Source organism: Scyliorhinus torazame, chromosome 17 (genome assembly GCF_047496885.1).
Source record: "Scyliorhinus torazame isolate Kashiwa2021f chromosome 17, sScyTor2.1, whole genome shotgun sequence".
Classification (NCBI taxonomy): Eukaryota; Metazoa; Chordata; class Chondrichthyes; order Carcharhiniformes; family Scyliorhinidae; genus Scyliorhinus; species Scyliorhinus torazame.
The window spans coordinates 182,001,239-182,015,727 of NC_092723.1; the positions used below are offsets into that span (position 1 = coordinate 182,001,239).

General features: G+C 49.5%; 1 protein-coding gene across 4 annotated transcripts in view; it reads left to right on the plus strand.

Moving 5' to 3' along the window:
- The window catches only part of dcun1d3 (defective in cullin neddylation 1 domain containing 3), a 66,489-nt gene extending 52,173 nt beyond the window's left edge, over positions 1–14,316 (plus strand). For all 4 annotated transcript variants that reach the window (XM_072481786.1, XM_072481785.1, XM_072481788.1 and 1 more), the window contains one exon: positions 11,795–14,316. In XM_072481786.1, the coding sequence (XP_072337887.1) occupies positions 11,795–12,314 (520 nt within the window). In that variant the 3' untranslated portion in view covers positions 12,315–14,316. The remainder of the gene's footprint in view (positions 1–11,794) is intronic.
- Positions 14,317–14,489: the final 173 nt, after the last annotated feature.

Sequence of the window (14,489 nt, forward strand, 5' to 3'; positions counted from 1 at the left end):
GAGACACGTGCTTGGTGGTGAGGAGCACTTGTGCAAGGATAATTGTTGGGGAAAGTGATTTGTAACAACTTGTTGTGGAGAGCTGTTTGCTACCTCAGCACTATGATTTTCTTTAAAACCCCTCAAAACAATAAAAGCGCAGTATCTTGTAAATGACCAGGCTCCCTTACAGAAATCACCCGCCATGAGGTGCTGTGTGAATCAATTGAAGTGGCACCAATAGGGCCTAGCTGTAAACTCTCTGGTTGAATTATTGATACCTTTGCAATTCTGAATATATCTGAAGTGTCCAACATTTTAAAAGCAGTGTCGCATCTGTGTGCCGATAACATTTGAAAAATTAATAACAGACACTAAGTATAGAGTAATACAGCAAGAGAGCCTTCTGCCCTTTGTGTCTGTGGAGGCCTTCAAGCACCTCTCTATTCTAATCCCATTTACCAGCTTTGTGCACTACTAGTGCTCATCTAAATGCTTCTTAAATGTTATGAGGGTCTCTGTCTCCACCAGCCTTTCAGACAGCGAGTTCCAGACTCCCACCCCCCTCTGGGTGAAAATGTTTTTCCTCACATCCCTTCTGAACCTCCTGCCCCTTAGCTTAACTCTATTCCCCCTGGTTATTGACCCCTCGACTAAGGGTAAAAGTTTCTTCCTATCCACTCGATCTGTGTCCCTCATAATTTTGTACACCTCAATCAGGTCCCCCCTCGGCCTTCTCTGCTCTGAGGCCAACAACCCCAGCCTAACCAGCCTCTCTTCATAGCTGAGATGCTCCAACCCATGTAACACCCTGGTGAATCTCCTCTGCACCCTCGCTAATGCAATCACATCCTTCCTATAGTGTGCTGTCCAGAACTGCGCACACTACTCCAGCTATGGCTCAATCAGCGTTTTATACAGCTCCAGCATAACCTCGCTGCTCTTATATTCTGTGTCTCGGCTAATAAAGGCAAGTATCCCATATGCCTTCTTAACCACCTTGTCTACCTGTCCTGCTACCTTCAGGGATCTTTGGACTTGCACCCCAAGGTCCCTCTGGCCCTCTGTACTTTGTAGTGATGTTACAGTCCCAGATCAAACCCCAGTTTATATTAAGAAACCGGACAAGACCCCCAACAATTTTTCAATTTTCAAACTGAGGAAGGGATACTTCTCTCCACGAGTGATTCCACTGACCAATAGGGATCTTTTAAATTAAAACAAACTATTATTAGGACAGTATTAACCACATTAACATCACAGAAAAATAGCTCGACAACTAACCGTTCTTTAAAAACACCAGGGAGACACATTAACCGTCTCCATTTCCAATTAAGCGAAGCCCATTACAGATCAAAAGCCACTTGTAAAGTTAACACCACAGGACCACTTTGCTGTATTCTTGTCTAGAGAATTCTTGGGGAGAGAGAGACCCTTTCCGGAGAGACCAAAATCCTTCTGTTCTTGTCAGACTGAAAAGTCCTACAGCTAAACTGCTTGCTGCAGACCTGACTCCTCCAGTTAATTGCATCATCTCTATCCCACTCCGATCCCATGACCTGTTCAACTAAGTCTAAACACAATGCCCCAAATTATCCACTGTCCAGGGAATCTCCAGCAATAATAACAAAGCTCCATTAGGGCATCTCTTTGTGAACCAGTAAATGGTTAAAATTAATGATGACCTCACTTTTATGACATCTTAACTGCAGCCTTAGCAGACACACAAAGACTGGCTCGCTTAATCTAGGTTCTTTAATAATATTACTGCAACAGATATATACATATATACCTTAATCCAGGCTTTTAATAACACATTTATTTGCCACATTTGTCACAGCATGGTACCGTTCATTGTCTATTCACCTGCCCTGTCATTCCTCCCAAAATGCAACAATGCATCGAGATATGTTTATCCTCCGAATGTTTACGATACTTAGTCAAGCTGTGGAAAGGGTGAACTCACCAGCTCCAATTCTTGGAACTTTCTGAGGATAATGGGAAAGCCGGCCATGTTGAAAGAGCAGAGAATCTGATTGGTGTCTCACTCATGTAAAAATCAGTAAAATCTATCCTGCAATATTATCAGCTAAAAATGACAGTCCTGCCCCAGCTCATTTATATTCTGCTGTGTGACACGGGAAACTATTTCCAAGGGACATACCTGTTTTAAAAATAGTGAATTCCAACACACCCTCGCCTTGCCAGGGTCAGACCGCAGCCCCCTCACCCTCAGTGTTCGACCACGCGGCACCCTACCCTGCTGGAGCCCCCACCTCCCGCTGGGTTGGACTGCCCCCCCCCCCCCCCGCTGTGCTGGAGACCCGTCGCCATGCTGGACTGCGTCCGCCGTCCCCCTCTCCTACTGTGCTGGAGCGCGTTCCCCTCCCCCGCTGTGCTGGAGCGCGTCCCCCTCCCCGCTGTGCTGGAGCGCGTCCCCCTCCCCCGCTGTGCTGGAGCGCGTCCCGCTCCCCGCTGTGTTGGAGCGCGTCCCCCTCCCCCGCTGTGCTGGAACGGGGCCCCCTCCCCCGCTGTGCTGGAGCGCGTCCCCCTCCCCCGCTGTGCTGGAGCGCGTCCCCCTCCCCCGCTGTGCTGGAGCGCGTCCCCCTCCCCCGCTGTGCTGGAGCGCGTCCCCCTCCCCCGCTGTGCTGGAGCGCGTCCCCCTCCCCCGCTGTGCTGGAGCGCGTCCCCCTCCCCCGCTGTGCTGGAGCGCGTCCCCCTCCCCCGCTGTGCTGGAGCGCGTCCCCCTCCCCCGCTGTGCTGGAGCGCGTCCCCCTCCCCGCTGTGCTGGAGCGCGTCCCCCTCCCCCGCTGTGCTGGAGCGCGTCACCCTCCCCCGCTGTGCTGGAGCGCGTCCCCCTACCCCGCTGTGCTGGAGCGCGTCCCCCTCCCCCGCTGTGCTGGAGCGCGTCCCCCTCCCCCGCTGTGCTGGAGCGCGTCCCCCTCCCCCGCTGTGCTGGAGCGCGTCCCCCTCCCCCGCTGTGCTGGAGCGCGTCCCCCTCCCCCGCTGTGCTGGAGCGCGGCCCCCTCCCCCGCTGTGCTGGAGCGCGGCCCCCTCCCCCGCTGTGCTGGAGCGCGGCCCCCTCCCCCGCTGTGCTGGAGCGCGGCCCCCTCCCCCGCTGTGCTGGAGCGCGGCCCCCTCCCCCGCTGTGCTGGAGCGCGGCCCCCTCCCCCGCTGTGCTGGAGCGCGTCCCCCTCCCCCGCTGTGCTGGAGCGCGTCCCCCTCCCCCGCTGTGCTGGAGCGCGTCCCCCTCCCCCGCTGTGCTGGAGCGCGGCCCCCTCCCCCGCTGTGCTGGAGCGCGGCCCCCTCCCCCGCTGTGCTGGAGCGCGTCCCCCTCCCCCGCTGTGCTGGAGCGCGTCCCCCTCCCCCGCTGTGCTGGAGCGCGTCCCCCTCCCCCGCTGTGCTGGAGCGCGTCCCCCTCCCCCGCTGTGCTGGAGCGCGTCCCCCTCCCCCGCTGTGCTGGAGCGCGTCCCCCTCCCCCGCTGTGCTGGAGCGCGTCCCCCTCCCCCGCTGTGCTGGAGCGCGTCCCCCTCCCCCGCTGTGCTGGAGCGCGTCCCCCTCCCCCGCTGTGCTGGAGCGCGTCCCCCTCCCCGCTGTGCTGCAGCGCGTCCCCCTCCCCCGCTGTGCTGGAGCGATTTCCCCCCTCCCCCGTTGTGCTGGAGCGCGTCTCTTCCCCCCCCCCCCCCCCCCCCCCCCCGCCGTGCTGGAACACCTCCTCTCTTCCCCCCACCCGCCCATGCTTGTGCCCCCCCCCCTGCCGCCATGCTGGAGCGCCCCCCCCCCCCCCCCCCCCCCCCGCTGTGCTCGACCGCCTCTCCCCCCCCATCCGACTGTCCTCATCAAATGCTTTCTGGAAATCCAAGTTCAGAACGCCTACAGGCTCCCCTTTATCCACACCTCACATTACTCCATCAAAGAAATCTAGTAAATTGGTTAAAATGGTTTACCTTTCACAAAACCACGCTGATTGTTCCTAATTACCCTGTGAGTTACTGATCAATTCAAGCACATTCCCCATGACCAAACGTTCTGTTCTATAATTTCTGTTTTCTGCCTCCTGTAATATATTTGCTACTTTCCAGTCTGATTGAACCTTTACAGAATGTAACAAATTTTGGAAAATTAACACCCACACATCTACCTCATTAGCCTGTGTTAAGACCCAGGATGAAGGTGATGGACCCGGAGACGTGTCAGCTCACAGCTCCCTCAGTTTGCCCAGTACAGCTTCCCAGTGATTGTAATTTCACCCAGTTCCTCTCTCCCATCCATCTCCTGATTTACAGCCATTACTGAATAGTCTCTCATCTCCTGTGTAATGAATACAGGAGCAAAATGTTTGTTCATTGCAACCACCACTTTATTATCTATTATTAACTTTCCATTCTCACTCTCGAGGGCCAACATCCAATTTACTCCCTTCCTGTTTAAACACCTGTAGAAACTCTTGCTATCCATTTTTACCTTGCTAGTTATCTCCCTCTCAGTCTCTAATTTCTTTCTTCTGATCAACCTTTTCGTCATTCTCTGCTGTTATATTCTGACCAATCCACTGACCTGTCACTCGTCTTTGGGCAGTTATATGCTTTTTCCTTAAAACGTGATGCTTTCCTTCACTTCTTTAGTTAACCACGGATGGTGACTCTCCCGTCAGAATTGTTTTTTTATAGCAGGAATATACATTGAATACTCTGGACTATCTCTTTAAATGTCTGTCACTGCCCCTCTGTTGATCTTTCCCCCAGCCTAGTTTCCCAGTTCACCTAACCCAGCTCGGCTTTCACATCCACAGTTGCCGTTATTTAAGTTTAAAACCCCAGTCTTAGACCCACTCTTCTCCCTTCCAAACTGGATGTAAAATTAAATCGTATTGAGGGTATTCCCCCCAAAATTGGAGCTGGGCCATTTTGGGGGTGAATATACAAAGCACACTTCATGCAACTCTTGAGGCTTGGTCAGTTGTAGGTTTTATGGTAGCACAATGGTTAGCATAGTTGCTTTACAGCTCCAGGGTCCCAGGTTCGATCCCCAGCTTGGGTCACTGTCTGTGCGGAGTCTGCACATTCTCTCTGTGTGTGCGTGGGTTTCCTCTGGGTGCTCCGGCTTCTTCCCACAGTCCAAAGATTTGTAGGTTAGGTAGATTGGCCGTGATAAATTGGCCTTAGTGTCCCAAAAGGTTAGGTGGGGTTACGGGGATTGGGTGGAGGCGTAGGGTACTCTTTCCATTAGCCCGTGCAGACTCGATGGGCTGCGTAGCCTCCTGCACTGTAAATTCTAAGAAAACTTGGATTGATGAGAGTTTTGTTAAGCAGGCATATTCCGAGTTTGGAGGCCACAGTGGGTGAATGGGGCTGAGATATAGATCAACTATGATCTTATTGAATGAATGGGGGAGTATGTGCGAGTGTGTAAATGGTTAACCGGGAATCTGTCCAACCTCTCCTGTTGTTGTGGAAGATCCCATAATCCTATTTGAGGAAAATCGAGGGAATTCTCGGTGTCCCGGGCATCAATTTATATCTCAAAATACCTAAAGCTGATGTTTATTTAATCACTTTTTTTTGTGCGTGTTATTGATGGCAGTGTTTGCTGCGTTCCAAAAGTGACTATACTTCGAAAGGTACTTCATCAGCTGAACTCCCAAGGTTGTGAAGGGCACTATATAAATGCAGGTTCAATCATTCTTTTTTAAAAAAAATATTTTATTGAAAATTTTTGGTCAACCAACACAGTACATTGTGCATCCTTTACACAATATTATAACAACACAAATAACAATGACCTATTTTATAAACAGAAAATGAATAAATAATAAATAACAAAAATGAAAACTAACCCTAATTGGCAACTGCCTTATCACAAGTAACACTCTCCAAAAATATAATTTAACAGTCCAATATATAATTATCTGTAGCAACGACCTATACATATTATACAGTATATATTAACAATCCTGAGAGTCCTTCTGGTTCCCCCCCCCCCCCCCCAATCCTGGGCTGCTGCCTTCTTCTTTCCATTCCATCTATCTTTCTGCGAGGTATTCGACGAACGGTTGCCACCGCCTGGTGAACCCTTGAGCCGACCCCCTTGGAACGAACTTAATCTGCTCTAGCTTTATAAACCCTGCCATATCATTTATCCAGGTCTCCACCCCCGGGGGCTTGGCTTCTTTCCACATTAGCAATATCCTGCGCCGGGCTACTAGGGACGCAAAGGCCAAAACATCGGCCTCTCTCGCCTCCTGCACTCCCGGCTCTTGTGCAACCCCAAATATAGCCAACCCCCAGCTTGGTTCGACCCGGACCCCCACTATTGAAAGCACCTTTGTCACCCCCATCCAAAACCCCTGTAGTGCCGGGCATGACCAAAACATATGGGTATGATTCGCTGGGCTTCTCGAGCACCTCGCACACCTATCCTCCACCCCAAAAAATTTACTGAGCCGTGCTCCAGTCATATGCGCCCTGTGTAATACCTTAAACTGAATCAGGCTTAGCCTGGCACACGAGGACAACGAGTTTACCCTGCTTAGGGCATCTGCCCCACAGCCCCTCCTCGATCTCCTCCCCCAGCTCCTCTTCCCATTTCCCTTTTAGTTCATCTACCATAGTCTCCCCTTCGTCCCTCATTTCCCTATATATATATATCTGACACCTTACCATCCCCCACCCATGTCTTTGAGATCACTCTGTCCTGCACCTCTTGTGTCGGGAGCTGCGGGAATTCCCTCACCTGTTGCCTCGCAAAAGCCCTCAGTTGCATATACCTGAATGCATTCCCTTGGGGCAACCCATATTTCTCGGTCAGCGCTCCCAGACTCGCGAACTTCCCATCCACAAACAGATCTTTCAGTTGCGTTATTCCTGCTCTTTGCCACATTCCATATCCCCCATCCATTCCCCTCGGGGCAAACCTATGGTTGTTTCTTATCGGGGGCCCCCCCAAGGCTCCAGTCTTTCCCCTATGCCGTCTCCACTGTCCCCAAATCTTCAGTGTAGCCACCACCACCGGGCTTGTGGTGTAGTTCCTCGGTGAGAACGGCAATGGGGCTGTCACCATAGCCTGTAGGCTAGTTCTCCTACAGGACGCCCTCTCTAATCTCTTCCACGCCGCTCCCTCCTCCTCTCCCATCCACTTACTCACCATTGAAATATTAGCGGCCCAATAACACTCACTTAGGCTCGGTAGTGCCAGCCCCCCCCCTATCCCTGCTACGCTGTAAGAATCCCTTCCTCACTCTCGGGGTTTTCCCGGCCCACACAAAACCCATGATGCTCTTTTCAATCCTTTTAAAAAAAGCCTTCGTGATCACCACCGGGAGGCACTGAAACACAAAGAGGAATCTCGGGAGGACCACCATCTTAACCGCCTGCACCCTCCCTGCCAGTGACGGGGATACCATATCCCATCTCTTGAAATCCTCCTCCATTTGTTCCACCAACCGCGTTAAATTTAACCTATGCAATGTGCCCCAATTCTTGGCTATCTGGATCCCCAGGTAACGAAAGTCCCTTGTTACCTTCCTCAACGGTAGGTCCTCTATTTCTCTACTCTGCTCCCCTGGATGCACCACAAACAACTCACTTTTCCCCATGTTCAATTTATACCCTGAAAAATCCCCAAACTCCCCAAGTATCCGCATTATTTCTGGCATCCCCTCCGCCGGGTCTGCCACATACAGTAACAAATCGTCCGCATACAAAGATACCCGGTGCTCTTCTCCTCCTCTAGGTACTCCCCTCCACTTCTTGGAACCCCTCAACGCTATCACCAGGGGCTCAATCGCCAGTGCAAACAATAATGGGGACAGAGGGCATCCCTGCCTTGTCCCTCTATGGAGCCGAAAATATGCAGATCCCCGTCCATTTGTGACCACGCTCACCATCGGGGCCCTATACAACAGCTGCACCCATCTAACATACCCCTCTCCAAAACCAAATCTCCTCAACACCTCCCACAAATAATCCCACTCCACTCTATCAAATGCTTTATCGGCATCCATTGCCACTACTATCTCCGTTTCCCCCTCTGGTGGGGGCATCATCATTACCCCTAACAGCCTCCGTATATTCGTGTTCAGCTGTCTCCCCTTCACAAACCCAGTTTGGTCCTCGTGGACCACCCCCGGGACACATTCCTCTATTCTCATTGCCATTACCATGGCCAGGATCTTGGCATCTACATTTAGGAGGGAAATAGGTCTATAGGACCCGCATTGTAGCGGGTCCTTTTCCTTCTTTAAGAGAAGCAATATCGTTGCTTCAGACATAGTCGGGGGCAGTTGTCCCCTATCCTTTGCCTCATTAAAGGTCCTCGTCAATACCGGGGCGAGCAAGTCCACATATTTTCTATAGAATTCGACTGGGAATCCATCCGGTCCCGGGGCCTTTCCTGCCTGCATGCTCCTAATTCCTTTCCCCACTTCTTCTACCTCGATCTGTGCTCCCAGTCCCACCCTTTCCTGCTCTTCCACCTTGGGAAATTCCAGCCGATCCAAAAAGCCCATCATTCTCTCCCTCCCATCCGGGGGTTGAGCTTCATATAATTTTTTATAAAATGTCTTGAACACTCCATTCACTCTCTCCGCTCCCCGCTCCATCTCTCCTTCCTCATCCCCCACTCCCCCTATTTCCCTCGCTGCTCCCCTTTTCCTCATTTGGTGTGCCAGCAACCTGCTCGCCTTCTCCCCATATTCGTACTGTACACCCTGTGCCTTCCTCCGTTGTGCCTCTGCAGTGCCCGTAGTCAGCAAGTCAAATTCTACATTTGCCTTTGCCTTTCCCTGTACAGTCCCTCCTCCGGTGCTTCCGCATATTGTCTGTCCACCCTCAAAAGTTCTTGCAGCAACCGCTCCCGTTCCTTACTCTCCTGCTTCCCTTTATGTGCCCTTATTGATATCAGCTCCCCTCTAACCACCGCCTTCAGCGCCTCCCAGACCACTCCCACCTGGACCTCCCCATTATCATTGAGTTCGAAGTACTTTTCAATGCACCCCCTCACCCTTAGACACACCCCCTCATCTGCCATTAGTCCCATGTCCATTCTCCAGGGTGGGCGCCCTCCTGTTTCCTCCCCTATCTCCAAGTCTACCCAGTGTGGAGCGTGATCCGAAATGGCTATAGCCGTATACTCCGTTCCCCTCACCTTCGGGATCAACGCCCTTCCCAGCACAAAAAAGTCTATTCGCGAGTAGACTTTATGGACATAGGAGAAAAACGAGAACTCCTTACTCCTAGGTCTGCTAAATCTCCACGGGTCTACACCTCCCATCTGCTCCATAAAATCTTTAAGTACCTTGGCTGCTGCCGGCCTCCTTCCAGTCCTGGACTTCGACCTATCCAGCCCTGGTTCCAACACCGTATTAAAATCTCCCCCCATTATCAGCTTTCCCATCTCTAGTTCCGGAATGCGTCCTAGCATCCGCCTCATAAAATTGGCATCATCCCAGTTCGGGGCATATACGTTTACCAAAACCACTGTCTCCCCCTGTAGTTTGCCACTCACCATCACGTATCTGCCCCCGTTATCCGCCACTATAGTCTTTGCCTCGAACATTACCCGCTTCCCCACTAATATAGCCACCCCCCTGTTTTTCGCATCTAGCCCCGAATGGAACACCTGCCCCACCCATCCTTTGCGTTTCCTGTAACATAACCACATCTGCCTTACGTTTCTTAAGGTGTGCGAGTACCCGTGCCCTCTTTATCGGCCCGTTCAGCCCTCTCACGTTCCACGTGATCAGCCGGGTTGGGGGGCTTCCTACCCCCCCCCACTCTTGTCGATTAGCCATCCCCTTTTTCTAGCTCCTCACCCGGTTCCCACGCAGCTGTATCTCCCCCAGGCGGTGCCCCCCCGCCCATCCCCTCCCATACCAACTCCCCCCTCTCCCCAGCAGCAGCAACCCAGTAATTTCCCCCCTCCCACCCCCCCGCTAGATCCCCCGCTAGCGTAATTACTCCCCCCATGTTGCTCCCAGAAGTCAGCAAACTCTGGCCGACCTCGGCTTCCCCCCGTGACCTCGGCTCGCACCGTGCGACGCCCCCTCCTTCCTGCTTCTCTATTCCCGCCATGATTATCATAGCGGTGGAACCAAGCCCGCGCTTCTCCCTTGGCCCCACCCCCAATGGCCAACGCCCCATCTCCTCCACCTCCCCCCATCACCACCTGTGGAAGAGAGAAAAGTTACCACATCGCAGGATTAGTACATAAAACTCCTCTTTCCCCCCTTTTTAACCCCCCTCTTCGCCCCCCACATTGTTCAAACGTTCTTTTTAATAACCCGCTCATTCCAGTTTTTCTTCCACAATAAAAGTCCACGCTTCATCCGCCGTCTCAAAGTAGTGGTGCCTCCCTCGATATGTGACCCACAGTCTTGCCGGTTGCAGCATTCCAAATTTTATCTTTTTATGAAGCACCGCCTTGGCCCAATTAAAGCTCGCCCTCCTTCTCGCCACCTCCGCACTCCAGTCTTGATAAACGCGGATCACCGCATTCTCCCATTTACTGCTCCGAGTTTTCTTTGCCCATCGAAGGACCTTAAAACGGAGGAATCTCACCACTGGCTCTGGGAATTTCTCCTGCTCTCGGTCCTCGCGCCATCACTCGGTATGCTCCCTCCACCTCCAACGGACCCGCCGGGGCCTCCGCTCCCTCCACACCTTCAGGAAGACCAAGAATCCTCAGGTTGTTCCTCCTTGCGTTGTTCTCCAGTGCCTCCAATCTTTCCACACATCGTTTCTGATGTGCCTCCTGCGTCTCCGTCTTCACCACCAGGCCCTGTATATCGTCCTCATTCTCGGCTGCCTTTGCCTTCACGACCCGAAGCTCCCGCTCCTGGGTCTTTTGTTCCTCCTTTAGCCCTTCGATCGCCTGTAGTATCGGGGCCAACAGCTCTTTCTTCATTTCCTTTTTGAGCTCTTCCACACAGCATTTCAAGAACTCTTGTTGTTCAGGGCCCCATGTTAAACTGCCACCTTCCGACGCCATCTTGGTTTTTGCTTGCCTTCCTTGCCGCTGTTCTAAAGGATCCACTGCAATCCGGCCACTTTCTCCTCCTTTTTCCATCCGTACCCAGGGGGGATTCCCTTCTGGTTTACCGCACAGTGTTTTTAGCCGTCAAAATTGCCGTTGGGGCTCCTATCAAGAGCCCAAAAGTCCGTTTCACCGGGAGCTGCCGAAACGTGCGACTCAGCTGGTCATCGCCGCACCCGGAAGTCAGGTTCAATCATTCTTAATCCCCATCATCATCTGTGCTAAGATTGACAAACTTGCCACCCAGCTAGAATTGAAGCTAAACTTCATTCAGCTCTGTGATTCTTTCGGTAACTTGTAACCTATCACTGCCGGGGAGAGAGAGCGCAGAGTTCCTCAGAATAATCAACCGTATGGTGAAATCAGGCCATGTATTAACCGACAAAGAAAGATTTGCATTGTTTTGCTTAATTCACCAATTCATTTTATTTTTGTGATTCTGAGCAGACCAGACAATATTTAAAAATTAGTGGCCGAGAATTCCCAGGTTTCTACATTTTGATTGGCTGTTGTAAACGACCCCCCCCCCTCCATATTCAGAATACCGAAACATGTACTTTCATTATATTGATGAATTATTATCTGAATTAAACTGCTGAAATGTACATTGCTCGGAATATTGGGTTAAAAGCATCATTGATTAACTTAACTTGTGTACACAATCGTTGTCACTTGTAACTGTTAAAAAACAGCATCAAAAGCATTGATTAGGTATCCAAGATTCATGGCACAGGGCTGCTCGTGCGGTTCAAGACTTTGATTTTCTTTTATTCTTGTACCACAGGAAAGAGTTTGTGGAAGGATGTAAGGCATTAAATGCAGACAGTATTGACGGAATCCGCGCCAGATTCCCAAGCCTTATGAATGAAACCAAAGTTGAGGACAAGTTCAAAGATTTGTATCGATTTACGTTTCAGTTTGGGCTAGACTCTGAGGAAGGCCAGCGATCGCTACGCAGGGAAATAGCTGTTGCTCTTTGGAAACTGGTATTCACACAGAACGTACCTTTCATATTGGACCAGTGGCTGAGCTTCTTGACTGAGAACCCGCCGGGAATAAAGGGAATCTCTCGAGACACGTGGAACATGTTCTTAAATTTTATTCAGGTGATAGGTCCCGATCTAACAAACTACAGCGAGGATGAGGCTTGGCCAAGTCTGTTTGACACATTTGTAGAGTGGGAAATGGAAAGAAGACGCAAAGAGGGTCTGGCTGAAGAACCATTACATTTAGTTACAGAGGCTGCAAATCTGGAAATGTTGGGACAAATTGCTACAGACTACCAAGTAACAGATAACGAGTAGTGAGCAATAACTGAAAATGACAGCGTATGTAGTTTACTGCTCCTTACCACCCTCAATTGCCTTGTTGCTAAAAGGGCTCCAAGATGCTGTAATAATTTATAGGCACTTTTTAAGCAATTGGGTAATACTTTTTAAGATGCTTGTTCACAAAAGTATGCAGTAATTCACTAGTTGCCCTAATAAAAGCAGCATCCGTTTCAGCCTTTGAATACTACTAGTGTGAAGTAATCTGACATTATTATTGCAGAGATTTGTCTTTGCATTTTTAATTGTGGTGTTATGGAATTCCTTGGTTTAAAAAATTGAATAGTGCCAGAGCTCACTTTCGGCAAATTGAACGCTGAAAAGGCTGCTGTGTGGGATGCTGCTTGTAGCAGTGGGAATAGTAGAAAATGAAAGACAGTATTAAACATTTACCAGTTTACTGATCAAGAATTGGAGAAGTGTTGCGACATTCAAAAAGTGCAAGACTTCCCACGGTCATTCAAGCAGCCATGCAGTCTTTCAGTATATCTAACTGGTAGTTGTGTTAGCACTACGGCGCGCTGTACACTGTGCAAGGTTCCAGGTTTGCAGTACATGGGTACACATTTCACATGTGGCCGCATCTCTGTAAAGTTTGTTTCCTTCTGTACACCTAACAATTATTTTGAATTCCCCTAGATGAAATCACCGGTGATCTGGAATCTCTATCTAAAAAACATTCACGTGTTTCAACTCATTGGGTTTACAATGCATTGTTCCAATTTAGATAGTGCCCCTGGTGCACATGTGTCACGATCATATTCATCAAAAGCACTTCACTTTGGGGCACAAAATGTGCATTTATGTAGATTGCACCTGCAGGTACCATAAAGGCCCCATTGATGATTTTTGCCTCAATTACTAGTGCATTCAAAGATCTACCTTTTTGGATTAAAAAAAATCAAATCAACGGCTGCCTTAGCATCTCACTGGGGGGGAACATCATTGCTACCAGGATGTGTCGAGGTGGCTTTGCTGACAAAGCTCATTGCACTATTTTCAGAGTCTTGGCACAGATTTAACACCAAGAGTATTCAAGAAGCAATAGGCAGCAGGGCATAAAGGAATGGGATCAGTCCTGCAAATACTGTTGCCTTAACTAAAAAATCAACTGAAATGTGATTTATTTTTTTCTTGAATTTATTACTGAACTGCAGCTTTTTATTAATCTGATGAGGTTCGGCCCTTTTATTCCCTTTGGTGTCCATTCAAGGTTTTGTGAAAATTCAAAGATGTCCATTTTACTGTATTTTTGTTACGAAAGAAATTTATAGTTGAGTGATACGTGGAAAGTGTGCTCCTTCTGCCCTACATCATCTGCATTCTGCAACTTTTGGTGTGTTACATCAGTTGTGTATCTTACTGATTTTTTTTTTTTTACAAATGCATCAGATGAATGATTCCCAGCTTCAAACAGAAAAGAATGACATTTTTCTAACGTTTTAATTTTCCTCTCCTTCAAAAGTTACTCAAGGACTTGGACCCTTCCTGTACTGTCCGTTTAGATTGCAAGTTCTTCCTTGGATTTTACACAGAACCGACGACCCTGAATTTTCTGTAGCAGGATTACAAATTTAATTCTTAAAACTCTGATAATATAATCTGTGCATTTAGCTTGCGCTACATGTATATTTTATAGAATAAGTTTTGGTGCTTTCACTTCTGGGCTGCACTTCTGTGGTCTGTGGGGTTGTTGTGAGTCTTGTTGGTTTGTTTAGTTGTGTTACCATACTTAAGATGCTTTCTTTCCTCCTTCTGAAATTTACTGTCTCATCTGTACATCATTTGTGGATAACTTACTGAAATGAACAATATTTTGCTAATAGTGTGTTTCTACCAATACACTGTCTTGTTACCATCAATTGTACATTCTATGTATTCAGATATTGTATAAATAATGGATTTATTTAAAGTTGAAATGCTTTGTATGTTTTACGTACCGATTATTTTCCAATTAAAAGAGTCAATTGCATTCTGAGCAACTTTGATCGTCCATAACTTATTTAAATTTCAGTTTGATCTGGTTTCTACATCTCCAGGTTCTCCTCCCCCCCCCCCCCCCCCCCCCCCCCCACTCGGGTGTAAATATACCAGTTAGACTGCTTGGTAGGTTAAAGAGAGATCTGCATTTAGAGTGTTAGGCTGTAGCTC